Source organism: Leopardus geoffroyi, chromosome A1, assembly GCF_018350155.1.
Source record: "Leopardus geoffroyi isolate Oge1 chromosome A1, O.geoffroyi_Oge1_pat1.0, whole genome shotgun sequence".
In the NCBI taxonomy this organism is placed as follows: domain Eukaryota; kingdom Metazoa; phylum Chordata; class Mammalia; order Carnivora; family Felidae; genus Leopardus; species Leopardus geoffroyi.
In genome coordinates, this window is record NC_059326.1 from 71,289,613 (window position 1) to 71,303,160 (window position 13,548).

Genomic DNA, 13,548 nt, shown 5'->3' on the forward strand with positions numbered 1-13,548 from the left:
AATAAAGGAGAAATTTATACATCTTGACATGAAAACTAGTTTGAACTCCCTAGTAGCCACAGAGAAGAGGGAAGCAGTAGGCTATTGACTGCATAGAATATGTAAAGAATATGTAAAAACAGGGGCACCTGGGTGGCTCAGTCGGTTGAGCAGTTGAGCGGCTGCCTTCCGCTCGTGTCATGACCTCGGGGTCCGTGTCATGACCTCGGGGTCCGTGAGTTTGAGCTCCGCGTTGGGCTCTGTGCCGACAGCTCAGAGCCTGGAGCCTGCTTCAGATTCTGGGTCTCCCTCTCTCTCTCCCCTCCTCTGTTCATGCTCTCTGTCTCAAAAAATAAATAAACATTAAAAAAACCCCAATTAGTCGAATAAATAAGTTTGATACTCATTTTACAAAAAAATGCAGTCATCTTTCTTCCTGTCTCATTGGTTGTCACTGATCTAGCACTTTGTGAAAGTTACAGTTGTGGAGAAACAGTTCTATTGGAGGTGGGATGGTTAGGTTTCCCAGAAGCCTGAAAGGCTGGTGGTCAACAGAAGGGTGAAGAAAGCAGGATAGAACAGGGGAAAAAAAGCTAAGCAAGGAAGGGGCCTCAGCTGGAGACTGGCTTTAGTCTCACCCTATAGGGGAGCTCTGAAGCAGTGATTCTTTTTTTTTTTTTTTTAATTTTTTTTTTTCAACGTTTTATTTATTTTTGGGACAGAGAGAGACAGAGCATGAACGGGGGAGGGGCAGAGAGAGAGGGAGACACAGAATCGGAAACAGGCTCCAGGCTCTGAGCCATCAGCCCAGAGCCCGACGCGGGGCTTGAACTCACGGACCGCAAGATCGTGACCTGGCTGAAGTCGGACGCCCAACCGACTGCGCCACCCAGGCGCCCCTGAAACAGTGATTCTTAAAGTGGGGACTCAGTCTGTAGCAGAAGTAGCATTACCTGGGAACCTGTAGAAATGCAAAATTTTCAGTTGTCCCCCAGACTGGCCAATTAGAAGCTGGGGATGGAGCCCAGCAATGTTTTCACAAGCCCTCCAGGTGATGCTGATACACAAGAAAGTTAGAGAAGCACCACTGTAAATTAGCCCTGTTCAATAGAATGTTATGCGAGCTGCAAATGTAGTTTTCTAGCACTCACATTAAGAAAATAAAACAAGATAAAATTAATATTAGTGTATTTTATTTAACTCAGTATATTCAAAATATTTTAACATATAAATGTAAAAAAATTATTGAAGTCTTTTGCATTGTTTGGGTATTAAGTCTTCATATCTGGTGTGTATTTTATACTTGGAGCACATCAGAATTTGGACTGGTGCATTTCAAGTGTTCAGTATGTGGCTAGTGGCTGCCATATTGGACAGCCAGTTCTTAATAACCAGAGCACCCTACTGAATTGGTCACACTTTGAGGTGAGTGGGGATGGCCTTTTGTACACCCTTGTTAGTCAGTCATTGGCTGTGGGCTGAGAGAGGGGCAGCTCCCGGTCTTAACGGAGAACTCCTGTCTGGTTAAGGCAAGTGGGTCAGTCCAGGGAGCAGGTGTGAGTTGTGAGTGGTCAACACAGCAGCTGGGGAAGCCGTGCTGACTGCTGAAGAGGCTCTGGAGGGGCCCTGGCAACATCTGCTACAGGCGGGATGGGAAGAATGGCCTGAGAGGGGAGCTGGGTAGAATGATGACAAAGTTTAGAGTTGATGTATGCAGTTTCCTGGTGCTCTAACTCACTGTGGAGGCATAGCCAGAGAATCTTGAGGTTTGATCACCTCTCAAATACCAGGTATTCAGCCTCGCTTTTGACGGAAGGTCAGACTGTAGAAGATTGGGCTGGCTAGTGAGGTCCCAAAGACTAAATAGTTCATGTCTGTTTTGAAGAAAAAGCTGTGCTTAAGTGAAAAAGCCTGACTTAGTGTTTTTGGAGGTCGTTCCCAGGTCGCCCTGGGGCTGTTACAATGCTGCAGTTAAATACTAAGCGAGGCTGCTCAGCTCCTTGTGAAACATGGAGAGGAACTTCTCTTGGAGATTTTGAAGCTGAAGCATTAGCTAATGTTGACTTTCACCTTGGTAAGATCACTTTATGGCTCTGTTAATCCCTGGTCTTGAGGATAGCTGCTACTTTGAAGCAGAATGCATCCTAATCATGAATTAGCCTGTTAACAGATTTTAGTATTATCCATTTGAATGCTGCTGTGGATGTGTTAAGCATAATGGTAGTTTTGATTTTTACACTAGCGTTTGGTTTTAAACTAGTGTTTACGTTTCCTTTTTTTTTTTTTTTGAGATAACTGCTAGTGGATTTACCAGTTTTGGCTGCCACATGAGGTCATGTCCAGAATGTGAAAGTAGGTGCTGTGTTAGAAACACATATTTGTTTCCCTGTTTGCAACGGCTGGAAAGCTTGTATGCAGTTTGTTGAAAAGCTATAGCTTTTGTCGTCCCCCCCCCCCCCCCGCACCCCCCCTTTTTTTTTCTTTTGGTTAACAATTATTATGTACTTTCTAGAAGATGCAAATCTGAGTCTGGACCAGAGCTCCTGATTATTACTACCCTAATGGTAACTCCCAAAGGAAGGGTCTGGTACAATTTTAAGAAGGGAACAGCTGTATAATTGGATTTAGTTATTGTGTAATAATCTCTTACATTTTGTTGGTGCTTTACAGTTTGTAAAGGTTCTTGTGATCCTTTCAACAACTGTAGGATATCTCTACGTTTTAGTAAAAGAAACGAAGTCCAGAGAGATGATTTGCTTGGTGGTGCATGACTACGAAGCGGTGGACCTAAGTGCTGACCCAGGTCTTGTGACCCTGAAGGTTCTGCTACTTGCCATGTGCCACACTGTTAGCAGATATTTCTTTTCCACATGTGGAAATATTTATCTTGTAGAAGAGAACCAATGGTAAGAGGTTGTTGGGAAGTCATTTTGTATACACTGACCTTTCTCCTCTTGGCTGTGATAGGCTAAATAGTCTTTATAATTGGAGTTGATTCAGGTGTTTCCCTTGAAGTTCTGTTTTTAGGAAGTACCTTAAAAAACTTTGGATGGAGCTTGTAGCCAGTTTGTTGTATGCTTAATAAAAGTAATGAATTAAAATTCTGTGTAGAGGTGCAAATTAAGCAGATTTCTCCTAACTATTCTCTGTATTAAAAAAAAGAAATTTTAGGGTGCCCAGATGGCTCAGTTGGTTAAGTGTCTGACTCTTGATTTTGGTTCAGGTCATGATCTCATGGTTGTGAGATAGAGCTGGGTGTTGGGCTCTGCGCTGGGCTTGGATACTGCTTAGGGTTCTCTCTTGTCCTCTGACCCTCCCTCTCAAGCTCTTGTTCTCTTTTTCTCTCTCAAAAAAATAATAAATTTTAGGGGCTCCTGGCTGGCTCAGTTGGTGGAGCATGTGACTCCTAACCTTGGGGTCATGAGTTCTAGCCCACGTTGGGTGTGGAGATTACTAGGAAACAAAATGATAAAAGAAATTTCATGTTGTATCTCTACAAAAATTATCTGATTTTTGACCTGTATTTTTTATAACTTTGATCTTCCATAAAGGTCTCCCAGGAGTGAACAGGAACAGAGAAAGGCCAACTATAAACCAGTTCAGACCCTGGTTTCTTCTTTATAGTTCTGCTCTTCTAGTTTTGCTTGGACCAGTTGTACTTCTAGTTACTTGGCTAACCGGGGGAATCCATGTTTTTTTGAAATTTTGGGACACATTATCACAAATTCAAATGTGTAAAAGCTATATGCTTTTTTTTTTTTTTTTTTTTTTTAATACTGTTGGTAAAATAGTCTGAGGTCTTCAGAATCAGGTATTTTAAATAGTAATAAAAAGATTCCAAAACACCAGTTTGATCAATTAAGTATAGTGCTACAGCTTCTACGTTTTGGCCAGATGTAACTTGTAATAGAGTGGATTTAGTTTTAAGAAGTGTGTGGCATAGACTTTTTTTTTTAAGCGTAGGCTTTTTTTTTTTTTTTTTTTTAAGGTTTGTTCATTTTTGAGAGAGAGAGGGAGTGTGTGTGCTTGTGCAAGCGGAGGGGGGGTGCAGAGAGAGGGGATAGAGGATCTGAAGTGAGTTTTGTGCTGACTGCAGAGTGCCTAATGCGGGGCTCGAACTATGAACCATGAGATCATGACCTGGGCCAAAGTCAGTCACTTAACCTACTGAGCGACCCAGTGGGCACCCAGGTGCCCCTGGCATAGATGTTTTCTATTTTAGTTTTAGGTTACTGATAGTTTCACTGGAAGTAAATATAGCATAATTGAGTCAGCGCCCCCAAACAGTGGTCAGATCCTGGCGACTTGAGATTTCTGAGTGGTTTGGGGATAGAAACTCTTACTTTTGGGGCAAGTTTAGCTTATTCCTCGTGGGCTCATCTAATTAGGTAGAGTCTGTAGAGTCTGGAGGTTTTTATTCCCAGAAGTAGCCTGGAAACTTAGTGCATTAATTCATACTGATTAAAATTTATGAAATCAGCTCGATTTACACCAAGTAGGTCTGCATGTTTGTTAGTTACTCTGAGTGTAGTAGTAGTTCAGCAGTGAGATCTGGGTCACCGCCTTGCGTGGCCTCACTGGCTTACATGTTGACTTTGGATCGAGTGCATATCCTCTCATGATCATGAGAAGCTTGTACACATTAGATACCCCTCTACTATGTAAGCTCTTGTTTTTTTGATAACTGTGGTTTAGGTTTGTAAGGGACCTTAAAGAAAAGTCATCCAGACTTTCATTTCTTAGCAGATGGGTTGGAGTGGTTTGCTCAAGTCCTAGAGTTAGGGTTAGAATTCAGGTTTCTTGATTTTCTTTCCCATAGTTCTTTGCTGAGTGGTAGGGTGCTTTTTAAAGTATTCCCCTCCCCAGACATAAACATCGCTGTTGTTCTCACTCTTCTTAGGTAATTAGAATACCTAAAATGTCCATCCCAGGTTGTGTTTTTTTGTCTGCAAGATGCACATTTGTCATCAGGAATCAGTTACAGCCTTTATTTGTTAGTGATTAAAGACACACGTATGATTTTGTCTTTTATAAAAAGATCATGTTGACCTGTTCATGCAGCAGACCACTATGTACCTTACAATATTAGGGAGAATTTGTAAAAATGTCAACTATTTTGTTGTTACATTTTATAAAATGGGTAGGAAGCTTGCATGTTATTTATTTTGTGTAAATACCCTAGTGATGGTTTGCAACAGAATGAGAAATTTCCAGGGAGCTTTTGTTTTTCTTTATTCTTGGAATTTGTTTTCTTAGTTTTCTGCATGGGCTGAGGCTATAAACACAAGACCTGATTTTCTGGAGAAGTAGTATTACCTTTATCTTATTAAGTCTGATGTGGGACTAAAATTGCTAAATATAGCTGTTCTGCTGAAGGCAGTGGAAGACTGAATTTTTATTTGAATGCATAGAGTGGTGAGACCCTCCTGGTAAATTGTTGTTTTTTCCCTCTTTTAATTGTATCTTTGCATAGACATTGGTGTTCACGTGGGAGGTGCCATTACTTTTTATTATCTCAAAATAAACTCCAGAATGCTTTGAATAGATCTGTGCTTAAATTTTGCAACCATTGCAACCTAGCCTAATGACTTTGGACAAATTAAAATTCTCAAGACTCTGTTCTCTCATTAAAATTGGGCCTAATACTCTTGAACTTACAGGGATGTCTGAAGGTATTTAAGAGTGAGTTTTGGTCTTTTAAAAAAATTTTTTTTTAAATGTTTGTTTATTTTTGAAGGAGAGAGAGACAGAGTGTGAGTGGGGGAGGGGCAGAGAGAGAGGGAGACAGAGAATCCGAAGCAGGCTGCAGGCTCCAGGCTCCGAGCTGTCAGCACAGAGCCCGATGTGGGGCTCGAACTCACAAACTGTGAGATCATGACCTGAGCCGAAGTCGGACGCTCAGGTGCCCCAGCGTGTGCCTTTTAAAGACCAAAACTCGGGGCGCTTGGGTGGCTCAGCCGGTTAAGCGTCCGACTTGGGCTCAGGTCATGATCTCACAGTTTGTGAGTTCCAGCCCCACGTCGGGCTCTGTGCTGACAGCTTGAAGCCTGGAGCCTGCTACGGATTCTGTCTCCCTCTCTCTCTGCCCCCTTCCACTCATTCTCTCCCTCTCTCTCTCTCTCTCTCTCTCTCTCTCAAAAATAAATAAGTAAATGTAAAAACATAAAAAGCACACAGTATGAAGTGTGTTTTCCCAGTTTCCAACCAGTGTCTTCACTAGTCTTTTACTTTTTTTAAATTTGAGAGTGAGAGAGCACGAGTGAGTGTGTGCACAAGTTGGGGAGAGGGGCAAGGGGAGAGAGGGAGAATCCTAAGCAAGCTCCGTGCTCAGCTCAGCCCATTGTGGGGCTCAATCCCATGACACTGGGATCATGACCCGACTCAAAATCAAGAGTTGGATGCTCAATGGACTGAGCCACCCAGGCACCCTGATTCACGAGTCTTTTACTTGATAGTGTGAACTTCATTTTTAAAGTGTCTTTCTTATCTATTACCTTTACTTTTATATTAAGATTAGATTTTGTAATTTAAGGCTTGGTGCTTTAAAAAAATTAGATCTTTGAGTTTATTTAAGAATGTTGGTATAAAAACATTTGCCTCTTATTAACGTTGTCCTCTTAGAAAGTTCTGAGGGGTAGTACCATTTGCTTTTCACTAGCCCCACTTTTTTTTTTTTTTTTTTTTTTTTTAATAGCTTTATCAATGACTACCGGGTAAATTGTTTTCTTAAACCTCAACTATACATTTTATTAGTGATGATTCTTAATGCTTTAAAGCCTTAAGAGAACATTTTTTCCACATTTATAATAATGAATTAGAAGTCAACTTGATTATTAGTATTACCTTTTCACTGTACCTGTATGTTTTCCCTGTACCAGAAAAAGTAGACTAAGAAATCCCATTCAAGACCTCAGCAAATAAAAAATTCTATTTGATTACTTTCTGGTCCTTGTGAAAATTGGAGCCCCTCGAAGGCCAAGACTCTTGTTTTATGTTTTATAAAGTTCTGTGTGGTATGTGACCTTATGATCCTGGCATGTCAGTGTGCATAATCAGACCTTTCTTTAAATTTTATTTGACCCATTGATCCTTTTAAGTTTTTAATTCCAGTTAATATACAGTATTATATTAGTTTCAGGTATACAATATAGTGATTGAACAGTTCTGTGCATCACTGATGCTTATCACAAGTGTACTCCTTAGTCCCCATCACCTATTTAATTCCTCTCCTCCCTGGTAACATCAGCTCTCTATAATCAAGATTGACCCATCAGTCAGAGAAAGACAAATATCATATGACTTCACTCATGAGGACTTTAAGGTACAACACAGATGAACATAAGGGAAGGGAAGCAAAAATAATATACAAACAAGGAGGGGGACAAAACAGAAGAGACTCTTAAATGTAGAGAACAGAGGGTTGCTGGAGGGGTTGTGGGAGGGGGGACGGGCTAAATGGGTAAGGGGCATTAAGGAATCTACTCCTGAAATCGTTGCACTATATGCTAACAAACTTGGATGTAAATTAAAAAAAAAAAATTGACCCATTGGCTCTTATTTTACTTTTCTGGAGATCATTCTGATGTCTTTGGTTTCTCTTGTGTGCCAAAGGGATCTGTCTGGTAGTTATGATTTACCTTCCAACCTTCCATAGTTAGGGCATGTGGCTTAGAACTACATGTATTGATAAAATATTTTAGGTAGATGCATACTGGAAGAATTAATCTGAAAAAATATTTTTAAAGCCCATTCAAGGATGTGTAATTTATTTCACTTTTTTTTTTTTTTTTTGGTAGCATGTCCCACACTACTCAAGACAGCACTTAATGGTGTCCCGTAGTCTCTGGTCAGCAGGATATGATTCTGATGAAAAAGTAAGTATTTAAAAAATACTGACTAGCAAAGTTATAATGGTTTTGCTTTCTTGTTTCCGTGCTGTGTTCAGTGGACAGATTAAATATTAGCGCTGTATAATTACTACTCTAACATCATAGGTTTTATAGCTGCTCAATCTTTTTTCATTGTGGGCCACAACCTGAGTCTTAAATTTTGTGTTTGTACCTTTACCAGAAATTGAGTAAACTTGTAGTGTGTTTCCTTTATTCAGCAGAATAACTAACATAGCATTCTTTCTTAAATTCTGGGTTATTTGAGAGATTTTGATTGAGCTGATTTATTTTTCCATTTACTTAATATTTGTAGGATTAATTTTGAAGGCACCTTTGTGTATTGTAAATTTTGGGGCAAGGGAATTCCAGTTAAAATCCTGATATAGGATAATAGTTGAGGCTCGTAATAGGAGAAAGAAAGGGCCTATAAGTGGTGATTAGAAAATGTCATTTTTTCTAATGACCATGACAATGAAGACCTCAAACAGGGCAGGAGAGTTTTAGTTAAGAAGAAGTGATTCAAGTCGAGAGTCAGGAAGGTAAAACTGATGAATGATTATTTGAGAACGAAATAGCTGAGGTATCTTCTAAATCATCTCTTGAAGTATACAAAACTACTCAAAAGAATTTGGAGGCTTGGAGAAAGTGTCTGTATCATTGCAGTTTAATAACAATGTGGACACAATTTGCAGGGTATATGTCATTTAAAATTTCCTAATAGCCACATTAAAAAAAACTGAAAAAGTTAACTTTAATAGTATGTTTTAATTCTGTATCTAAAGTGTTATTTCAATACATAATATAAAAAGTATCAATGAGATCCTTTTTTTTTTTTTTTTTTGGTACCAGATCTTCTAAATCCAAGTGTATAATTTACACTTCTGGCATCTCAGTTTGATTAGCCACATTTGAAGAGCTTAGTGCCAGTGGTTACTTGATTGGACTGCACTGGTCCAGATGAATTAGCTATGATAAACTCCCTTTTATGAAATAAATCCATGGTTTAATATGAAAACTTTAGTATAGAAGTTGGGGTGCATGTATGTATATTTCTGCACATGTGTTGAGTTCCAATCTAGAGGTAGTGAGCTGTCCTAACTGGGAACACACTCTAGGGAGTGGTTAGCTAGTATTTGTTCAAGAGGCCACATTGAAGAGTGGGGGAGACATAGAATACTATGAAGTGTTCAGCTATCTTTCTCCCTGTTAACTTTGGTAGCCTTCCTCATTAGCATAATAGGTGTTAGAAGTGGATTCTCATTGATGAAATTAGTGGTATGCAAGATATGTGTTCTGGCTGCTATTTAATAGAAATTCTTAGCCCCTGAATTAGAATAAAACAATCTAGTTGGCCTTTCATTCTTTATCTTTAAGGATAGAAACTAAGCTTGATCCCTAAATGAAGTGATCCTATGTGCAGCTCTTTCTTTGTCTGGAGGTTCTTGATAGATTGAGTCTGACAGTGTAGCTGGCCAAATGAGAATATTGATGTATTTACCTCAGGTGAACCTTTCATTCAGACTGTTGGAGCATTATACAATGAAGGAAGTTGAGACATCATTGAGCTTTATTTGGTAGATTTTAAGATCTTTTTTATGCCTGTTCATAAATGTATGTGTTGGTGGAGTTTGGTTTGAGGCTTCTTTTTGCCATAACCTTGTAATGAGCTTACAGTAATAGCTGACTCACCCCCCACATTGGTGGCCATTGATAATTACTAAAAATAAACAAATGCATATAACCTGGTTTAGGGAATTTATAGAGCTCTTCCCCCCACCTTGGAGTCCACTAAAGTACATATTTTGTTTTAAATGTCTGAAATCAGATCTGCTGCCTGCTATCTTTGTCTTCTTTGCTGTACCTTTGCTTTTAGGTAATTGTGGTGAAACTATATAGTGTGTCAGTCATGTCATAATGTCCATGATGCTTGTTGACACCTAACGGTAGTATATAGGTTTTGTGTGTTAAGACCAAGTTGCAGGCTTGCCCTTCACTCCAGGGCTGCCTTTAATTGGGCCTTTCTACTTCTAGGAATTCTTGCTGTTGTCATAGCTATTCATTAAATACTGCACTTTTTTGTTTTTTATTGTTCCTGTCCTAAGTGCAGATAGATCTGATTTTTTGGTAATACATATTTGCTAAATAAATTGATTCTCATCTGAACTTGTCATTGACTCCTTCATATTTTATCAGCAATTTCCATCAGGTTGAAATTAAACCAGGTAAAATTTAATCATTACTAAATGTACCATTTTTTTTTTTTTTTGACTTGAATTTTAACACATCGACTTGTCTCTGATACGTTCATAACAATAGGGAAGATTTAGTAATAATCTGCTTAGAAAAAGACCAGGAGGCTACTAAAGTAGGCCTTAAGTTAGCGTGTACCAGTGTAGTACTATATTGTGCCTGGCGTAACAAATGTGATCTTAGGTGTCACTGTTAATACAGTGTTTAAAGCTTGTACCATTATACTCCGATCATGTCACATTGTGGTATGTTTTGATATGAATACCTGGATGTGAGCTCTGGCTTTGCCCCTGTGAATTTTAAGTGATTTAGGCAAGTGATTTGGCTTCATCAAGCCTTAATTTTCTCATTTGTAAATTGGGGATGTTCTCAGCTGACCTCATAGGACTATTCTGAGCCTTAAATGAGACATAGTGGACAGAAGGGATTTGTCCTGGCATATAGAAAGCATGTGCCCTAAATGTTAGCTGCTTAGTATTAGTCTTAACTAGGTTTTGTACATTTGGAAACAGCCTCAAAATCCACAGATAGTAAATAACTGGGGTGTAAACTCAAGCCTGGGCTTCTCAAGTGAGGTGGTAGATTTACTCACTGTTCTGTACCACTTCTCAGAAGTGTTGGTAAGTGACTAGTCAGTGTGTGGAGTTCTGTGGTCATTCCTTCAACAAGTACCCAGGGGAACGGGCCAGCTCAGCCCTTCTCTTGGGCTGTGAATGGAGTGAAGTGTCCTTGGTGGTTTTAGACCCTGGCTATGAAGATCTAAGTATGGGGAGGAGAAAGAAGGAAGGAGGGATAGAGGATAAAATAAAAGGAGGTAACTTAAAACAAAAAATCTTCAGGAATTTCCATTGTGTTTCTTACCCTGGATGACCTCATTAGTAGTTAGAGAACTGCTGCTGCGAAAGTCCGTCTCTCTCTCTCATGGTACTTGAAAGCCCCTCTGTCTTCAGGATATAGGTTCCTGATTTAAAGATTTTTGTTCCTTTCCCTTAGAATATCTTCAGAGTGCCTCCTTATATGTGGCTCTGCACCTATAGGATAAAGTCCAATTCCTTAAATGGCATATAAGTCCTTTTATCATCTGGCCTTTTTTTTACCCTAGCTTTGTTTGCTCCAGCTCCCCTGTACATATCTTGTGCTTGAGCTATATTAAAAATCCCTTGTTTTTCAGTGCTACCGTCTGCTTTCAATGTCACTGCCTTTGCCCTTGCTGTTCACTCTTCCTTCTCTGCACTGGCCACAGCCTCTTGGATGTAGCTGCGTTATGGCACTTACCACACTTTGTTGTCATACTGCCATATTGTACACAGAATTTATCAAATGCACTTGATGTTTCCCTGTAATTTTTGATGCAGAGGGGAAGTTTTAAATTCTGTGTAAGTTTATTTGTATGTATTCTTTTATGTGCATAGCTTACCTGAAAGAATATATGTACAGGAAACTGGTAATAGCATTGCCTTTGGAACAGAGACCTAGTTGTCTCTACAGTATATCACCTTTTGTACCTTTTAAACCCTGCACCATATACATACATTTATTCAAAAGAATATCTTCTGTATGGAAGGTTAATTGATATGATCAGCTTTATTTAGCTTGTGCACTAATTGGTATTAACAGACCTGTATTAGGGTTCTGCAGAGAAAGAGAACCAGTAGGAGATGTATGTGGAGATCCACTGGCTCACACAGCTATGGAGGCCAAATCTCACGATCTGCCATCTGCAAGCTGGAGACACAGGAAAGCTGGTGATGTAATTCTAGTCCAGGTCCAAGGGCCTGAGAACCTGGGAGCCCATATCTCGGTAAGCCCCAGGGTAGGCCAAGGCTGTGTCCCTCTTGAATCAGGAAAGCAGGACAAATCCTCACTTCTACTTTTTTTCTCTCAGGCCCTCAACGAATGGGATGATGCTCACCCACACTGGGGAGGGCAGTGTACTGGGCTGAGTCCCCTGATTCACATGCTCCTGTCCTCTAGAAACACTCTCACAGACACACCCAGAAATCATGTTTCATCTGGTCACCCTGGGGCCCAGTCAAGTTGCATGTAAAAGTAAAATTAGCCATCACAAGCCCTGAATAGAGAAGATGTGTCAGGTGCAGATAGTTGTTTTAATGTAGATTTTTCCCTGTTAGATAGGTTCACACTCCTAGATTTGTCACAAACAGTGTGGTGTGTGGCCCAAAGGGGTGAATAACAATAGCTATAGCTAACACCTCTTGAGTATATATTATGTGCTAGGCACTATTCTAAACACTTTAAGGGTGTTAATTCATACTCTCACAGCCTCTTGTGGCAGGTGCTATTATTACTCTCATTTTACATACCAGGAAATGAGGGTTGAGAAGGATGGCTTGCCCACATAAGAACACATGGTGGTGTTGGGCAATTTAGTTCCAGACTGGCTTTTAACTATTATTCTGCCATGCAGATAAAAATTAGAAGGAAGTTCTTAATCCCTATAATGGGATTGGTTATATTTCCTATAACAGTTGCTTATTGTGTAACTTTGTGTTGCTTTTATCAGATGTCATCTGTTTAATACTTATAAAAATGCACATTTTAAAATGCATTTCAAAGAGGTATAAAACATTTTTTTCTTTGTATATTGTCAGTGTTTAACAGGGATTTACCATGACCACTTAGGTATAGAATGGCCTATGATTTTGTAGTCTCAGGCTTGACGTGACACGAGGGTATTTTAAGGACCCATCTGCTCAAGGCTCTGAATGACTCAGGATATTATCAGATTAAGAGTTTACCAATTTTTAAGGCAGAGGCTTGTCTCAGTTTGCTAGAATAAGTGATGTGTGTGACATAAAGTTTAAACCAAGACTTTGAAAACCTTTTCCGACTCTGAGATTCTGTGACTCCCTGTCAGGTTAAAATATTGCTTTCAGTTATATGAGTACTTTAAAGATCATATATAGCTTTAACTTTCTTTTAGAAATATAACTAAGACTTTTTCTGTAGTTACATTCAACTTACAACAATTCACTAACCCAGAAATAATTGTGTACTAAAAGATTTCCATATTACTTGTGTATTTCTTTCAAAGGATTAGCCTGTACAATTTTAGAGTAGGAAGAGAACCTTATTAAATAGTTTCCTCTAGAAATGCCATCAGTTTATATGTGAAAGTGAAGATCTACAGAGATTGATTTGCCTCAAGTCAAATAGGTTATTGTTAGTGGCAAAGCTGGACTTAGAATTGAAGTATCTAGGCCTACCCAGAATGGAGCTAGTCTCTTATGAGGCCTTAGCTGCTTCAGATATGGTGGTTACTCAAACTTAACATAAATTCCCTGAATTTGGAATATATGTTATGAAGTAAGTGGTCAAACAATTCTGTCTAAAGTTTTTTAGTATTCAGAGATGTTATCTGAAGATTACCTTTTGGCAAGAGAATTTATAAATATCCCCTTAGTCCATT

The 13,548-nt window shown here is 39.3% G+C and overlaps 1 protein-coding gene across 9 annotated transcripts in view; it reads left to right on the forward strand.

Annotated features, from left to right (window-relative positions):
• PCCA (propionyl-CoA carboxylase subunit alpha) overlaps positions 1–13,548 on the forward strand; it is a 416,136-nt gene that overhangs the window by 7,697 nt on the left and 394,891 nt on the right. For 6 of the 9 annotated variants that reach the window (XM_045481175.1, XM_045481139.1, XM_045481113.1 and 3 more), the window contains exon 2: positions 7,776–7,853. The exons of the other annotated variants lie outside the window; for them this stretch is intronic. In XM_045481175.1, coding sequence (XP_045337131.1) covers positions 7,776–7,853 — 78 coding nt within the window. The remainder of the gene's footprint in view (positions 1–7,775; positions 7,854–13,548) is intronic. 9 annotated transcript variants of the gene reach the window in all.